Source organism: Coregonus lavaretus (genome assembly GCF_964263955.1).
Source record: "Coregonus lavaretus genome assembly, chromosome: 11".
Classification (NCBI taxonomy): domain Eukaryota; kingdom Metazoa; phylum Chordata; class Actinopteri; order Salmoniformes; family Salmonidae; genus Coregonus; species Coregonus lavaretus.
In genome coordinates, this window is record NC_139998.1 from 12,009,538 (window position 1) to 12,023,730 (window position 14,193).

Here is a 14,193-nt window from a genome sequence, read left to right on the forward strand (position 1 = left end):
GCCCCGAAAATCATGGCTATGTCCTACAGGTCCTTAGCATTTGAGCCATTCCCCTTTTCACCTCCTTCATTTGCTTCTGAAAAGCAACAGAGGTTTCATGCCCTGTGTCCGGTGTGAGTTTTACGCACATACATTGAACAGACCCGGGATATCCGATTATGTGACAAGCTTTTTGTCTGTTCTGCTAAGCCAGCGTGCGTCAGGGCGCTCCCTAAGCTGCGTCTCTCCCACTGGATTATGGAGGATATCTCCCAGGCATATAGCAGCAACAGGCAATGCTTACCTAGCAGTGTACGCGCCCACTCCACCAGGGGTCTGGCAGCGTCTTGGGCGTTGTTTAAAGGGTTGACTATAGGAGATATTTGTGATGCGGCGAGTTGGGCATCACCACACACTTTGAGGTTTTATTGCTTGGATGTCACTGCTCCCAGTGTAGCCCACAGGGTGCTTACGGCTGGGACAGGAGAAAGTCACTAGGCAGCACGATACCCAGACTGCCGCATCTGGCAGTGTTAGGTCTGGGTGGCCGTTTTCATTTAGTATCTGTTGGTTTCCGCATGGGGCGTGATTATATTTCCCCATAGTATGTTTTACCGACGTTGAATGACTGAAAGGAAAAGTAAAGTTATGACTATAACTTATTTTCCCCGAAGGAGGGAAACGAGGTACAACACCTGTAAAGGGCCCGCGCCACCCATTCCTGGGCTCGGTGAAGAGTGGTATTAAATTGAAGGAATTAATCCGAGCCTCACGCTTATCACCTGTGGAAGGCGGGGACTTCCAGTGAGGCGTGGATTTCATTGGCCTTGTCAGGCGTTATTGTAGATACTGCAACCGAAGTAGCGAGAGTGCGACTCCCCATAGTATGTTTGATCTAATTTCCCTCCTTCAGGGAACAGTAGTTATAGTCATAATGTTATGTTTTCACCATCATTGTAAAGCCCTAGTTTTGCTTTGACAAAGTCATTTCTGAATATGATTAGTGATTAATTTACGTCTGTCCCTCATTTTAAGGTCAACCCTGTTATGTGAACTGAACTATCGTTTTAATATGGTGAAACTTCCTTTTTAAAAATGTGTTTCAAAAAAAACATTGAACATCTAATAGTCAAATCATAGTGTAAAAGCAGGTGAGCTGGTTCTACTCTTTTTGGCCCTTTTCTGGTGTTATGTGGTGGAAAATTGAGTGTCAACCCATTACCCATAGATAGACAGGCTATCATGTTTTAACAAAAAATAAAAGAATTAAGCTTGCGTTCAATTGCGTCTTTTCACAAGGGGATTTATGGCTGATTTAAGATGAAATTGTCAACCTGTTACTTTATTTGGCACTTAATAGTACTTTTTTTGTTTAACCTCATGAAATGGGAGTTTAACATTTGGTGATATCCAGTTTTTTTAGACATCTCAATAGGCACCGAATTGGTGCAACGACCCTATAACAGACAAGCTTTACTGTTAACTTACCCACATCCAATTATGTCACACTAAATGTTATTCCAAGAAACATTTCCCATCAGGGGACAACACAGTTAATCTTATCTTATGTGTTTTCCTGGCAACAGGTGGACAGAGCGAGTTCGACGTCTCGTCAGAACAGCCATGCCAACACACAGCCAAACACAGAAACAGGACAGTCGTCAGGCAGGAGCCACCAAGGCAGCAGGCGGAGCTGTCCTGGTAGGAGGAGGAAACCTCAGCCTCAGCACCAACGCAAACCTGCACCTGCAGTGGAGGACCTCTGTAGATAGAACCCGCCATGTCACGGAACTCAACTCCACTCTCTGTGCCGCTGAAACGGAGGCCATCGAGGTACTCTTACCAGGGCTTTTGGTAGTGATATTTTTAAAGCCAAGTTGGAAGGAGATTCCTCCTTTTTCTGTTAGTTGAATGGGCAGATTGACGCTGTCCTCGTCTTGAGGGCATAGTCTTTCTGTAATATGAACACACTGCCCATTGGATGAAGGTCGTCGAGCCTCATCAGTTGTTCCTGTACTTTAGCAGTGGCAATACACCCTGGTGCATTGGAGTAGCAGAAGTAAAAACCTTTTTTTGGTTGGGTCTATTACTTACTGGCAATTCATCTTTACAGCGGAAATGTCAAGGGAAAATGTATGGTATAGAACTACGGATATTATTGCTATATTGGGTAAAATGCTTGCACTGACAAAACGAGTTGTTGAAAATGTACGTTTTTCAGCAACTCATCTACGTTTGCAATAGAAAAAGTAGAGCAAAATGTTATTTAAAAACCCAAATGGAGGTTAGAAAAAACAAAAAAAACATTACAATGGATAGGGATTGTATATTTTTCACCAGCTGAATAAAAATGAATATCGATTTGCCATCTCTCCTGGACTGGGCCAAGTGTGGGTTCTAAGTGCCAACTCCAACCATCAGCAGAATAGATTACTACAGTACCATGTATGAGAGCACAAGATCACTAAAGGATCAGGCCAAGGGATCTGCCCAACTGGACCAGTTTCCGTGCATAATGGAGATGATTTTTGTAATGATCTGTTCGATGGCTATTTCACAATACTGTTTAATCACCGTAATAGCTTACAGTCTAATGTACCTACTGGTAGAATACAAAGTACCGCAATATCTGCAGTTTGCAAACTTCCTGTATATGAAAACATCAATACTCCACTATTTTGCCTATTACAAAATGATTTGTATTTGTTTATGTATTTATTTTTTTAGTATATTTATATGAATATATAAATGTTAAGCCCTATGGATGGAAAGCTTAGGAATAGCCTGTATGCCTGTGTAAGAGATGGTTCAGATACACATTTTGTGCCGAATATCTCAGACACCTGTGTTCTAATAGTCTTACTATTTCCAGAACCTATCTGGGGTGTGTCTAACACTTCGCTTTTACTTATCCAGTGCTTTCAGACCACTGATTGAAAGTCATTGGCTCTGTTCCATTTCTGTCTCTAGCCCTTTTCTCTAGCTCTTACTCCTTCCCGTCTATCTTTTATATAAAAGGAATTGGACTGGATGTAAGCAATATGGCCTTTAAAGAGGGTGAGTGCAGCTTCTTCCAAGTTGCTTTCACCTATCTAATCCGTTCAGATCCGCAAAAACAATATAGGCCTAACTTTGACAGTGCAAATAAATTGTGCTACTGTTAATTGAGAACATTATACACCTTACACTGCATTCATTTCTAAGTTACAGAATGTTTCAACAATAGCACTACTTTTAACATTGTCAAAATGGCAGGTTGACGTTTATTGGGATGAATCTTGTCCTGGAGGCAGAGCGATTTCTGATAATAAGGTTAGGCATAAGGTTAGCAGTGTGGTTGGGGTTAGGTTTAAAATCAGATGTTGACTGTGGCTGTGCCAGCTTGTGACTAGCCTGAAGAGCGGCCTCCAGTACATGAGTCATCCCAATAAATGCCACTAAGGGTTGGGCCACTGTTGGTCCTGGAGTTAGCATTTTCTTTTCTTCCCAAAATTGGGCCTCACAAAACATTTTGTATGCAGTCCAGTTGTGTCCAGACATTTGTTCCAACCTTCAAGATAGCTCGTTGTTTGACAAGCGATAATATGGTCCAATGAGAGGATATTGTCAAATAAATGCACATTTCCCGTTGCCTGTTCTTTATTCTATGTAATTAGAATAGAACAAAATTAATGACTAAAGAATGTGTTGTTTTTTTCCCTGTTTGTCTTTTACTGCAAATTTGTTCAGGTGCTCACTGCTCATTCATTTCAACACTGAATTGGTTTTTCGAGCAGACAAGCCACCATCAAGCATCCTAAAATTCAACAAAATTATTATTTACATAACATGTATTCAGTATGCCATTGCCAATTCAAAACCAATCAACATTTCGAGCAACATTTTTCTCCACTTTCCAACCATGAATGAATTTGAAGTGGAATTTTTTTTTTATTGCTGTGAACAGTAAAACAGTTTTGTTGAATGTTAATTTCTTTTTTTTTCTTAGCATTGTCTACAGCAATGTACAATCCCTGCATTGAAATTGTATTTTCATATGATTATTGATATTATTTAGCTAATTATATTTTTGTGGAAGATGAATAGATATAAATGTTAAGACCCTGAGGGTAAAAGTGGTAAGTGGGAAAATGTAAGTCTCTCATTATGAAAATAAACTTTTGAAAGAACTGCTGGTCTGTCTGCATTTACATGTCCCATTTAGCACTCGTTTGAACACGTTCTCCCCAGTGGAAGTTTTTCCACAACTCTCCCATTGACGTCATTAAATAACTTACAAGAAAGTAAATGTTGTGCACGCTTATCTCAACTCTGAATCATGCCCTAAGTGAACTCCTGCACAACCAACTCCTCAAGGGAGCGAAAATACTACATCCCTAACCTGAACCAACTCCTCCTGCAGCTGAGCACAGGCTTCCCTAACTGGTATCCCAGATCTACCATCATCTCCAGCAGTGGCCCTCTGTAGCGCTTCAGCCTATAGCGCCTTATCGCAGGCAGCGCACTCTGGCCCATGGTGAATGCAGCCTCTGGCTCCTCCAGGTCTCTCTGGCACACGTTGAGGGCACCAGCAGAGCAGGACTCTGCCACCCTCTCATCTTCTCCTGACACTCCAGGACTGTCTCTAGTAGCGCCACCACTGGCCCAAACTGCCCCGCTCAGAGTAGACGGTGCGCTCGCCTTTGCTCGGGCTTGAAGAAATGGAGGAAGTGGCGTGAATGTCAGACGCAGTGGACACGTAGAGCTGGTTTATGTAGTCCCGCAAAGCCATGCGACGTTCCCAGACGCTCTCGGGGTTAAAGTGTCCGGTTAGGAGTTTCAGGGGAAGGATGACCTCGAGCTCCTCGCTGAAGTGCTCTAGGAGCTGCTGGTCGACAAAGTTGCTATAGCAGCACTCGAAAGACGCACTGGGAGTCATAGCTGCCTATGGTGCGTGCAGAAGGGATCTCCAACAGCAGCTTGACCGGCTTCAGTCTCTGCTTCACCGCCCTCCAGTGCTGCTGCAGTTCTTTGGTGGTCATACAGTATTTCTCGAAACTTTTGTGCACAAATTTGTTTACATCCCAGTTAGTGAGAATTTCTCCTTTGCCAAGATAATCCATCCACCTGACAGGTGTGGCATATCAATAAACGTATTAAACAGCATGATCATTACACAGGTGCACCTTGTGCTGGGGACAATAAAAGGCCACTCTAAAATGTGCAGTTTTGTCACAACACAATGTCACAGATGTCTCAAGTTTTGAGGGAGCGTGCAATTGGCATGCTGACTGCAGGAATGTCCACCAGAGCTGTTGCTGAGAATTTAATTTTAGAGGATTTGGCAGTGCGTCCAACTGGCCTCAACAGCAGACACATGTATGGTGTCAACGTTGTGAAAAGACTGCCCCATAGTAGCGGTGGGGTTATGGTAGGGGCAGGCATAAGCTACGGACAACAAACACAATTGCATTTTATCCATGGCAATTTGAATGCACAGAAATAATGTGACGAGATTGTGAGGCCCATTTTCTTATCTGCCAAAATGAAGCCAAAATGCTATGCAGACATATATAGTCCCGTGTAGCTCAGTTGGTAGAGCATGGCGGTTGCAACGCCAGGGTTGTGTGTTCGATTCCCACGGGGGACTAGTATGAAAAATGTATGCACTCACTACTGTAAGTCGCTCTGGATAAGAGCGTCTGCTAAATGACTAAAAATGTTTACAACATTTTTTTATGATGAAGAACAACTTACAAGCAGTTTTTGTCAGCAGCAGCTGAAAGAGAGATCCTCTGCCTCTGGGTTACTGTCAGACTGAGCCAAACATAGATTGTGTGTTAAAAGTAATGTACTGATTAACTAACTATTGAATGACCAAGACTTATTGTACATAATTTATTATAAATCATTTATACATACCTCTCAGTCAGCAAAAGTCTTGAAAATGGCTATAAAACATAGGCTAGTCCCCTCAATTGACTCTGCACTGAAATACTGGAATAAAATTAACCTTTGGCTTTAGAAGTGGGGGGGACATAACTTGGCGGAAGGGTCCTCCCATTTCTTGGGGCATCTAAAGCTAATTTCATGCATTTCTACACAATCTAATATGACCCATGGCCCTTCTAGCCGTCTCTATTTAGAACAAAAAGTAAGCAAAAATGCCCACAGTCATCAAGCTAGGTAAGAGATAATTATTAAATATGTTTAAGTGATTGATAAGACTGAACTAGATCAATGATACTTCAATAGGGAAAGGGGGATACCTTGTCAGTTGTACAACTGAATGCATTCAACTGAAATGTGTCTTCCGCATTTAACCCAACCCCTCTGAATCAGTATTGTGTTGCACCTTTAACCAATAGCCTAACAAATGAACAACTCTTACAAATAAAGTACAAATACTTTTGATTGTCTTTATTAAGACATCCTCTCACCCAGCCAGCCCGAGCCACCTGCACACGCAACCCCACCAGTCTAGTCAATACCTCAACTCTCCCCAAAAACAAATGACTTCCCATCTTTTTTTTTTTATGTCTCAAGGGAAAGGTTTGGAAAACAAAAGATAAAAAAAAATAAACACACATACACCTACACATTAACATACAGAAACAGTACACCCTCCATATCATTCATATAATAGGCTAAATAGTACTGTAGAGCTCTTTTTACTTGCACACAATATAGCTGGGTCACCCCGTCCTGCCCCTAGTTGGTTGTAAGAAATGTCAAGTTATGTATCACTAGATTTTATTTATTACAAGATTAAGGGTATACTGTGCGACTTTCATAAGGTCTGGATGCCTTATATGGAATACCGTATGACAAAAGGAGTCTGTATTGAAAACATGCTCACGTCAGGAGAGATACCTATTTAGGCAATCCCTAGCTGCTGGGCTGCTCAGTCCTGGACCTGGGGGTCACGTTGGTTGAGTGCCCGCCACTTCTTTCCATTATTAATATTTATTTACAGACACTGTAGTAAACTACAGTCTAATCATATTTAAGACCATTCATATAACATACTATATGTCAGTGAAGCAGAAAATCATGCTCTCAGAAATGTAATTCTTCTGCTGGAGGTGTAAAAAACATATTGGTACTTACAGTGCATTCGGAAAGTATTCAGACCCCTTGACTTTTTCCACATTTTGATACGTTACAGCCTTATTCTAAAATGGATAAAAAATCTTTTTTTCACATCAATCTACACACAATAACCCATAATGACAAAGTAAAAACAGGTTTTTAGAAATGTTTGCAAATGTATACAAAATAAAAACAGATATCACATTTACATAATGTTTATTTTTATTTTTTATTATTATTATTATTACATAAGTTTTCAGAACCTTTGCACAGTACTTTGTTGAAGCACCTTTGGCAGTGATTACAGCCTCAAGTCTTCTTGGTTATGATGCTACAAGCTTGGCACACCTGTATTTGGGGAGTTTCTCCCATTCTTCTCTGCAGATCATCTCAAGCTCTGTCAGGGTGGATGGTGAGCGTCGCTGCACAGCTATTTTCAAGTATCTTCAGTGATGTTCGATCAGGTTCAAGTCCGGGATCTGGCTGGGCCTTGTCCCAAAGCCTCTCCTGCATTGTCTTGGCTGTGTGCTTAGGGTCGTTGTCCTGTTGGAAGGTGAACCTTCGCCCCAGTCTGAGGTCCTGAGCACTCTGGAGCAGGTTTTCATCAAGGATATCTCTGTACTTTGGTCCGTTCACCTTTCCCTCGATCCTGACTAGTCTCCCAGTCCCTGCCGCTGAAAAGAATCCCCACAGCATGATTCTGCCACCACCATGCTTCACCGTAGGGATGGTGCCAGGTTTCCTCCAGATGTGACGCTTGGCATTCAGGCCAAAGAGTTCAATCTTGGTTTCATCAGACCAGAGAATCTTGTTTCTCATGGTCTGAGAGTCCTTTAGGTGCCTTTTGGCAAACTCCAAGCGGGCTGTCATGTGAGGAGTGGCTTTCGTCTGGCCACTCTACCATAAAGGCCTGATTGGTGGAGTGCTGCAGAGATGGTTGTCCTTCTGGAAGGTTCTCCCATCTCCACAGAGTAACTCTGGAGCTCTGTCACAGTGACCATCAGGTTTTTGGTCACCTCCCTGACCAAGGCCCTTCTTCACTGATTGCTCAGTTTGAGTCCTGGTGGTTCCAAACTTCTTCCATTTTAGAATGATGGAGGCCACTGTGTTATTGGGGACAGTCAATGCTGCAGACATTTTTCTATACCATTCCCCAGATCTGTGCCTCGACACAATCCTGTCTCGGAACTCAATTTTGAGTCTCATAGCAAAGGGTCTGAATACTTACGTAAATAAGGTATTTCTGTTTTTTGCAAACAATTCTAAAGACCAGTTTTTCGCTTTGTCATTATGGGGTATTGTGTGTAGATTGATGAGAAAAAAATATATTTCATCCATTTTAGAATAAGGCTGTAACGTAACAAAATGTGGAAAAAGTCAAGGGGTCTGAATACCTTCTGAATGCACTGTATTTGCTTATGTTATGGTCTTGTGAAGGCTAGCTGAATTCTGGCAAAGAGTATGTTATTTTATCTCAGCATGTCTACAGATTGTCCCTTCTCCCTGTTTTTGTTTGCTTGGAATGTTGATACTGGAGACTGTTATCAGAAGAAACTGTGTAACCTAGCATTTATAGTGGCTAAGAAATGCATTGCCATTAATTGGAAGTTGGTTATCCTCCCACAATGGGTGGAAGAAATGTCAAGTTATATATCACTAGATTTGATTTATTTATAAGGGTATACTGTGTAACTTTCATAAGGTCTGGATGCCTTATATGTAATACTGTATGACAAAAGGAGTCTGTATTGAAAACACGCCCACGTCAGGAGAGATACCTATTTAGGCAATCCCTAGCTGCTGGGTTGCTCAGTCCTGGCCCTGGGGGTCACGTTGGTTGAGTGCAATAAATTTTGTAAATCATCATTGAAAAGGAAAAGGCACAACACACGCATAGGTTAGGCTACTATGGTGAGCGAGCGTTGCGCCTTTTCATTTTCATTAAGTATTGATTACCCATTTATTTCTCTCTACCTGCAAACCTTCCTCCTAAAAGGTAGTCTATATCCTATATGGAAAATGTAGCAAGTGTCGCTACGGCCAAGGCAACAAAGGAGTGGCTCAAGAAGAAGCACATTAAGGTCCTGGAGTGGCCTAGCCAGTCTCCAGACCTTAAACCCATAGAAAATCTGTGGAGGGAGCTGAAGGTTCGAGTTGCCAAACGTCAGCATCGAAACCTTAATGACTTGGAGAAGATCTGCAAAGAGGAGTGGGACAAAATCCCTCCTGAGATGTGTGCAAACCTGGTGGCCAACTACAAGAAACGTCTGACCTCTGTGATTGCCAACAAGGGTTTTGCCACCAAGTACTAAGTCATGTTTTGCAGAGGGGTCAAATACTTATTTCCCTCATTAAAATGCAAATCAATTTATAACATTTTTGACATGCGTTTTTCTGGATTTTTTTGTTGTTATTCTGTCTCTCACTGTTCAAATAAACCTACCATTAAAATTATAGACTGATCATTTCTTTGTCAGTGGGAAAACGTACAAAATCAGCAGGGGATCAAATACTTTTTTCCCTCACTGTAAGCCTAATATAATGGGCCACGTGAGAATCTCTGGTAATTTCAGTGGTGTAAAATGCTTAAGTAAAAATACTTTAAAGTACTACTTAAGTAGTTTTTGGGAGTATCTGTACTTTACTTTACTATTTTGTCACATCCTGATCTGTTTCACTTGTCTTTGTGATTGTCTCCACCCCCCTCCAGGTGTCGCCCATCTTCCCCATTATCCCCAGTGTATTTATACCTGTGTTCTCTGTTTGGATGTTGCCAGTTCGTTTTGTTCGTCAAGCCTACCAGCGGATTTCCCCGTCTTGTCTAAAGCTGCTGTTTTCTAGTTTTCCTGGTTTTGACCATTCTGCCTACCCTGAGCCCGAGACTGCTTGCTTTTCTGTACCTTTTGGACTCTGATCTGGATTACTGACCTCTGCCTGCCCTTGACCTGTCGTTTTGCCTGCACCCTGTTCTACTAATAAACTTTTGTTACTTCGACATTGTCTGCATCTGGGTCTTCCCTAAAACGTGATATATTTATATTTTTCAAAACTTTTACTTTTACTCCAGTACATTCCTAAAGAAAATGATGTACTTTTTTCTCCATATATTTTCCCTGACACCCAAAAGCACTTGTTGCATTTTGAATGCTTAGCAGGAGTAAATAAAAAAAACAAGAAAATTGTGTGATCTGGTTTGCTTAATATCAGGAGTTTGAAATGATTTATACTTTTACTTTTGATACTTAAGTATATTTTAGCAATTACATTTATTTTTGATACTTAAGTATATTTAAAACTAAATACTTTTAGACTTTTACTCAAGTAGTATTTTACTGTGTGACTTTTACTTAAGTCATTTTCTATTAAGGTATCTTTACTTTTACTCAAGTATGACAATTGGGTACTTTTTCCACCACTGGGTAATTTAACCTATTTATTAAGTTATTTTTGCTCATTTGATATTGCCTATAGGGTACAACATTTCTGGGACCATGGCTGGCAAATGAGCTGCGTCACACATGCCTAAAATAACTTTGTGGGACTGTGGTTGGGTTTGGGACCAGTTCTTGCGGTAGTGGGTGGGAGTCGGACAGAAAGCCAGCGGGTGCGGTATGCAAAACTGCGTGGGATGAAAAAATCAATCCCGCCCAGACCTCTAACGGGAAGCATAGAAATAGCACACATAGAACAGATCTACTACTTATTAGACTTGCTTTCAGTGAAAATGACAGATCTATAACACATTTCTATGCGAATTTGGTTGGGTCGCCCAAAAAAGTACATATTGCAGCTTTAATCACCATCCCTGTTGCCTATGTGGATTCATGATTAGAGTTCAACTGTCTGTTTATGGGAACTCCTTCATATGCACTGATCTAAAAAAAATGAAAAAATAAACCTGACAGGAGATAGTCCCTGGCTTTCAGCTGTCATGTCTTCTCATATTGATCCAGATAAAGGAAAGGTGATTAGGAGGGAAATCACTTATTTAGATGCAGCCCATGTCTTCCCTCGGCCTGTATAAGATATGCTCAACACAGTATCACAGGTTATTGTGAAATAGACACAAATTGCTTGAGTGTTGACCAGATTAGGAAACACTGGCATAGAGGATGTTTTGTATCAGTTCATATTGTAGTACCAGCTATGTCCTCTGGATGGAGACTTGTTCAAAGGATGGCTGGATCAAGGTTTGCTTGGCTGTCTATATCTACATTGTTGGCAGCAGTCAGTCAGTATCATTTGGTTCAAAGTGTTTTCTACCGGTTTGTTTCGGGATCTTAATACGCAAAAAAAAAAGCTCAACAAATTAAGACAATGCATTATACATGGCTGGGTATTTTTTTGTTTTGCGAATGAGACAGTTAAATTGTTTTGTAGACAATGCCATCATGACTCCCCCTCACTTGCATAGTGTATTCTTTTTAAGTTACATCATACAAAGAAAAGTGCATATCCACTCTATTTTATATAATACAAAGACAGGTATGGAAACGCCATATATACAGTGGGGAAAAAAGTATTTAGTCAGCCACCAATTGTGCAAGTTCTCCCACTTAAAAAGATGAGAGAGGCCTGTAATTTTCATCATAGGTACACGTCAACTATGCCAGACAAAATGAGAAAAAAAATCCAGAAAATCACATTGTAGGATTTTTAATGAATTTATTTCCAAATTATGGTGGAAAATAAGTATTTGGTCAATAACAAAAGTTTCTCAATACTTTATTATATACCCTTTGTTGGCAATGACACAGGTCAAACGTTTTCTGTAAGTCTTCACAAGGTTTTCACACACTGTTGCTGGTATTTTGGCCCATTCCTCCATGCAGATCTCCTCTAGAGCAGTGATGTTTTGGGGCTGTCGCTGGGCAACACGGACTTTCAACTCACTCCAAAGATTTTCAATGGGGTTGAGAACTGGAGACTGGCTAGGACACTCCAGGACCTTGAAATGCTTCTTACGAAGACACTCCTTTGTTGCCCGGGTGGTGTGTTTGGGATCATTGTCATGCTGAAAGACCCAGCCACGTTTCATCTTCAATGCCCTTGCTGATGAGGTTTTCACTCAAAATCTCACGATACATGGCCCCATTCATTCTTTTATTTTATTTTTTTATTTCACCTTTATTTAACCAGGTAAGCCAGTTGAGAACAGGTTCTCATTTACAACTGCGACCTGGCCAAGATAAAGCAAAGTAGTGCAATAAAAAAACAACACAGAGTTACATATGGGGTAAAAAACATAAAGTCAGAAATACAACAGAAAATATATATACAGTGTGTGCAAATGTAGCAAGTTATGGAGGTAAGGCAATAAATAGGCTATAGTGCAGAATAATTACAATAGTATTAACACTGGAATGCTAGATGTGCAAGAGATTATGTGCAAATAGAGATACTGGGGTGCAAAAGAGCAAAATAAATAACAATATAGGGATGAGGTAGTTGGGTGGGCTAATTTCAGATGGGCTGTGTACAGGTGCAGTGATCGGTAAGGTGCTCTGACAACTGATGCTTAAAGTTATTGAGGGAGATCAGTCGTCCTGGTCCCTTTGCAGAAAAACAGCCCCAAAACAGCCCCAAAGCATGATGTTTCCACCCCCATGCTTCACAGTAGGTATGGTGTTCTTTGGATGCAACTCAGCATTCTTTGTCCTCCAAACACGACGAGTTGAGTTTTTACCAAAAAGTTCTATTTTGGTTTCATCTGACCATATGACATTCTCCCAATCCTCTTCTGGATCATCCAAATGCACTCTAGCAAACTTCAGACGGGCCTGAACATGTACTGGCTTAAGCAGGGTGACACGTCAGCACTGCAGGATTTGAGTCCCTGGCGGCGTAGTGTGTTACTGATGGTAGGCTTTGTTACTTTGGTCCCAGCTCTCTGCAAGTCATTCACCTGGTCCCCCCGTGTGGTTCTGGGATTTTTGCTCACTGTTCTTGTGATCATTTTGACCCCACGGGGTGAGATCTTGCGTGGAGCCCCAGATCAAGGGAGATTATCAGTGGTCTTGTATGTCTTCCATTTCCTAATAATTGCTCCTACAGTTGATTTCTTCAAACCAAGCTGCTTACCTATTGCAGATTCAGTCTTCCCAGCCTGGTGCAGGTCTACAATTTTGTTTCTGGTGTCCTTTGACAGCTCTTTGGTCTTGGCCATAGTGGAGTTTGGAGTGTGACTGTTTGAGGTTGTGGACAGGTGTCTTTTATACTGATAACAAGTTCAAACAGGTGCCATTAATACAGGTAACGAGTGGAGGACAGAGGAGCCTCTTAAAGAAGAAGTTACAGGTCAGTGAGAGCCAGAAATCTTGCTTGTTTGTAGGTGACCAAATACTTATTTTCCACCATAATTTGCAATTAAATTCATTAAAAATCCTACAATGTGATTTTCTGGATTTTTTTTCCTCAATTTGTCTGTCATAGTTGACGTGTACCTATGATGAAAATTACAGGCCTCTCTCATCTTTTTAAGTGGGAGAACTTGCACAATTGGTGGCTGACTAAATACTTTTTTTCCCCACTGTACGTTACACAAGGTTTTGTGTGTACTGAGCACCAGGTTGTAACATCGGATCTATCTCACGCTCAGATATGAGCCATAGTTCCAACTAGTGTATAACTGTGAGACTGATGCAGATGAGAGCTTTGTCCTTTAAACACCAACCAGCATCCCTTTATGAAACAATCCAGTGTCTGTCTAGCTAATACAGCCATAAGCACATAAATGAACGCTTGTGAGGAAAAACAATGGCATTTCATCAGAGCCCATTGTTTTACCAACCGAGCTGGGACGCTATGCATTTATTTATTAGATTTGATGATACATTTCTCTCTGTTTGTACCAGTGACTGAACATAATTCACTGTTTGTTCTGAGGCCAGTGTGTACAGTGTGCTAGAGAGACAGCTGTGAGAGATGACTCTGTCTCATTGTGATTGTTAGCCTGCTAGCTGAGCTACTAATGCAAGCTGCCATTTGAAATCTGCTATAAGGAATTGGTCATTATTACACATAAGTGGTGAGCAGTGAGCAATACTCTAATGTAAACCGTTGCAATCAATAATAGCTTTTATAACTCTATTTGTCCCACTTAACCTGTCAAGAAAATGTCAGATCTGATATAGATGATAACGT

The 14,193-nt window shown here is 41.1% G+C and overlaps 1 protein-coding gene and 1 pseudogene across 2 annotated transcripts in view; one reads left to right on the top strand and one right to left on the bottom strand.

Annotated features, from left to right (window-relative positions):
- The window catches only part of LOC311137715 (terminal nucleotidyltransferase 4B-like), a 71,841-nt gene extending 69,573 nt beyond the window's left edge, over positions 1–2,268 (top strand). The window contains exon 12 of the mRNA XM_084172269.1: positions 1,566–2,268. Coding sequence (XP_084028395.1) covers positions 1,566–1,751 — 186 coding nt within the window. The 3' untranslated portion in view covers positions 1,752–2,268. The remainder of the gene's footprint in view (positions 1–1,565) is intronic.
- Positions 2,269–4,330: 2,062 nt separating this feature from the next.
- LOC311137020 (sorting nexin-20-like) lies at positions 4,331–5,000 on the bottom strand (annotated as a pseudogene). The gene has a single exon. The product of its transcript is annotated as a sorting nexin-20-like (transcript).
- Positions 5,001–14,193: the final 9,193 nt, after the last annotated feature.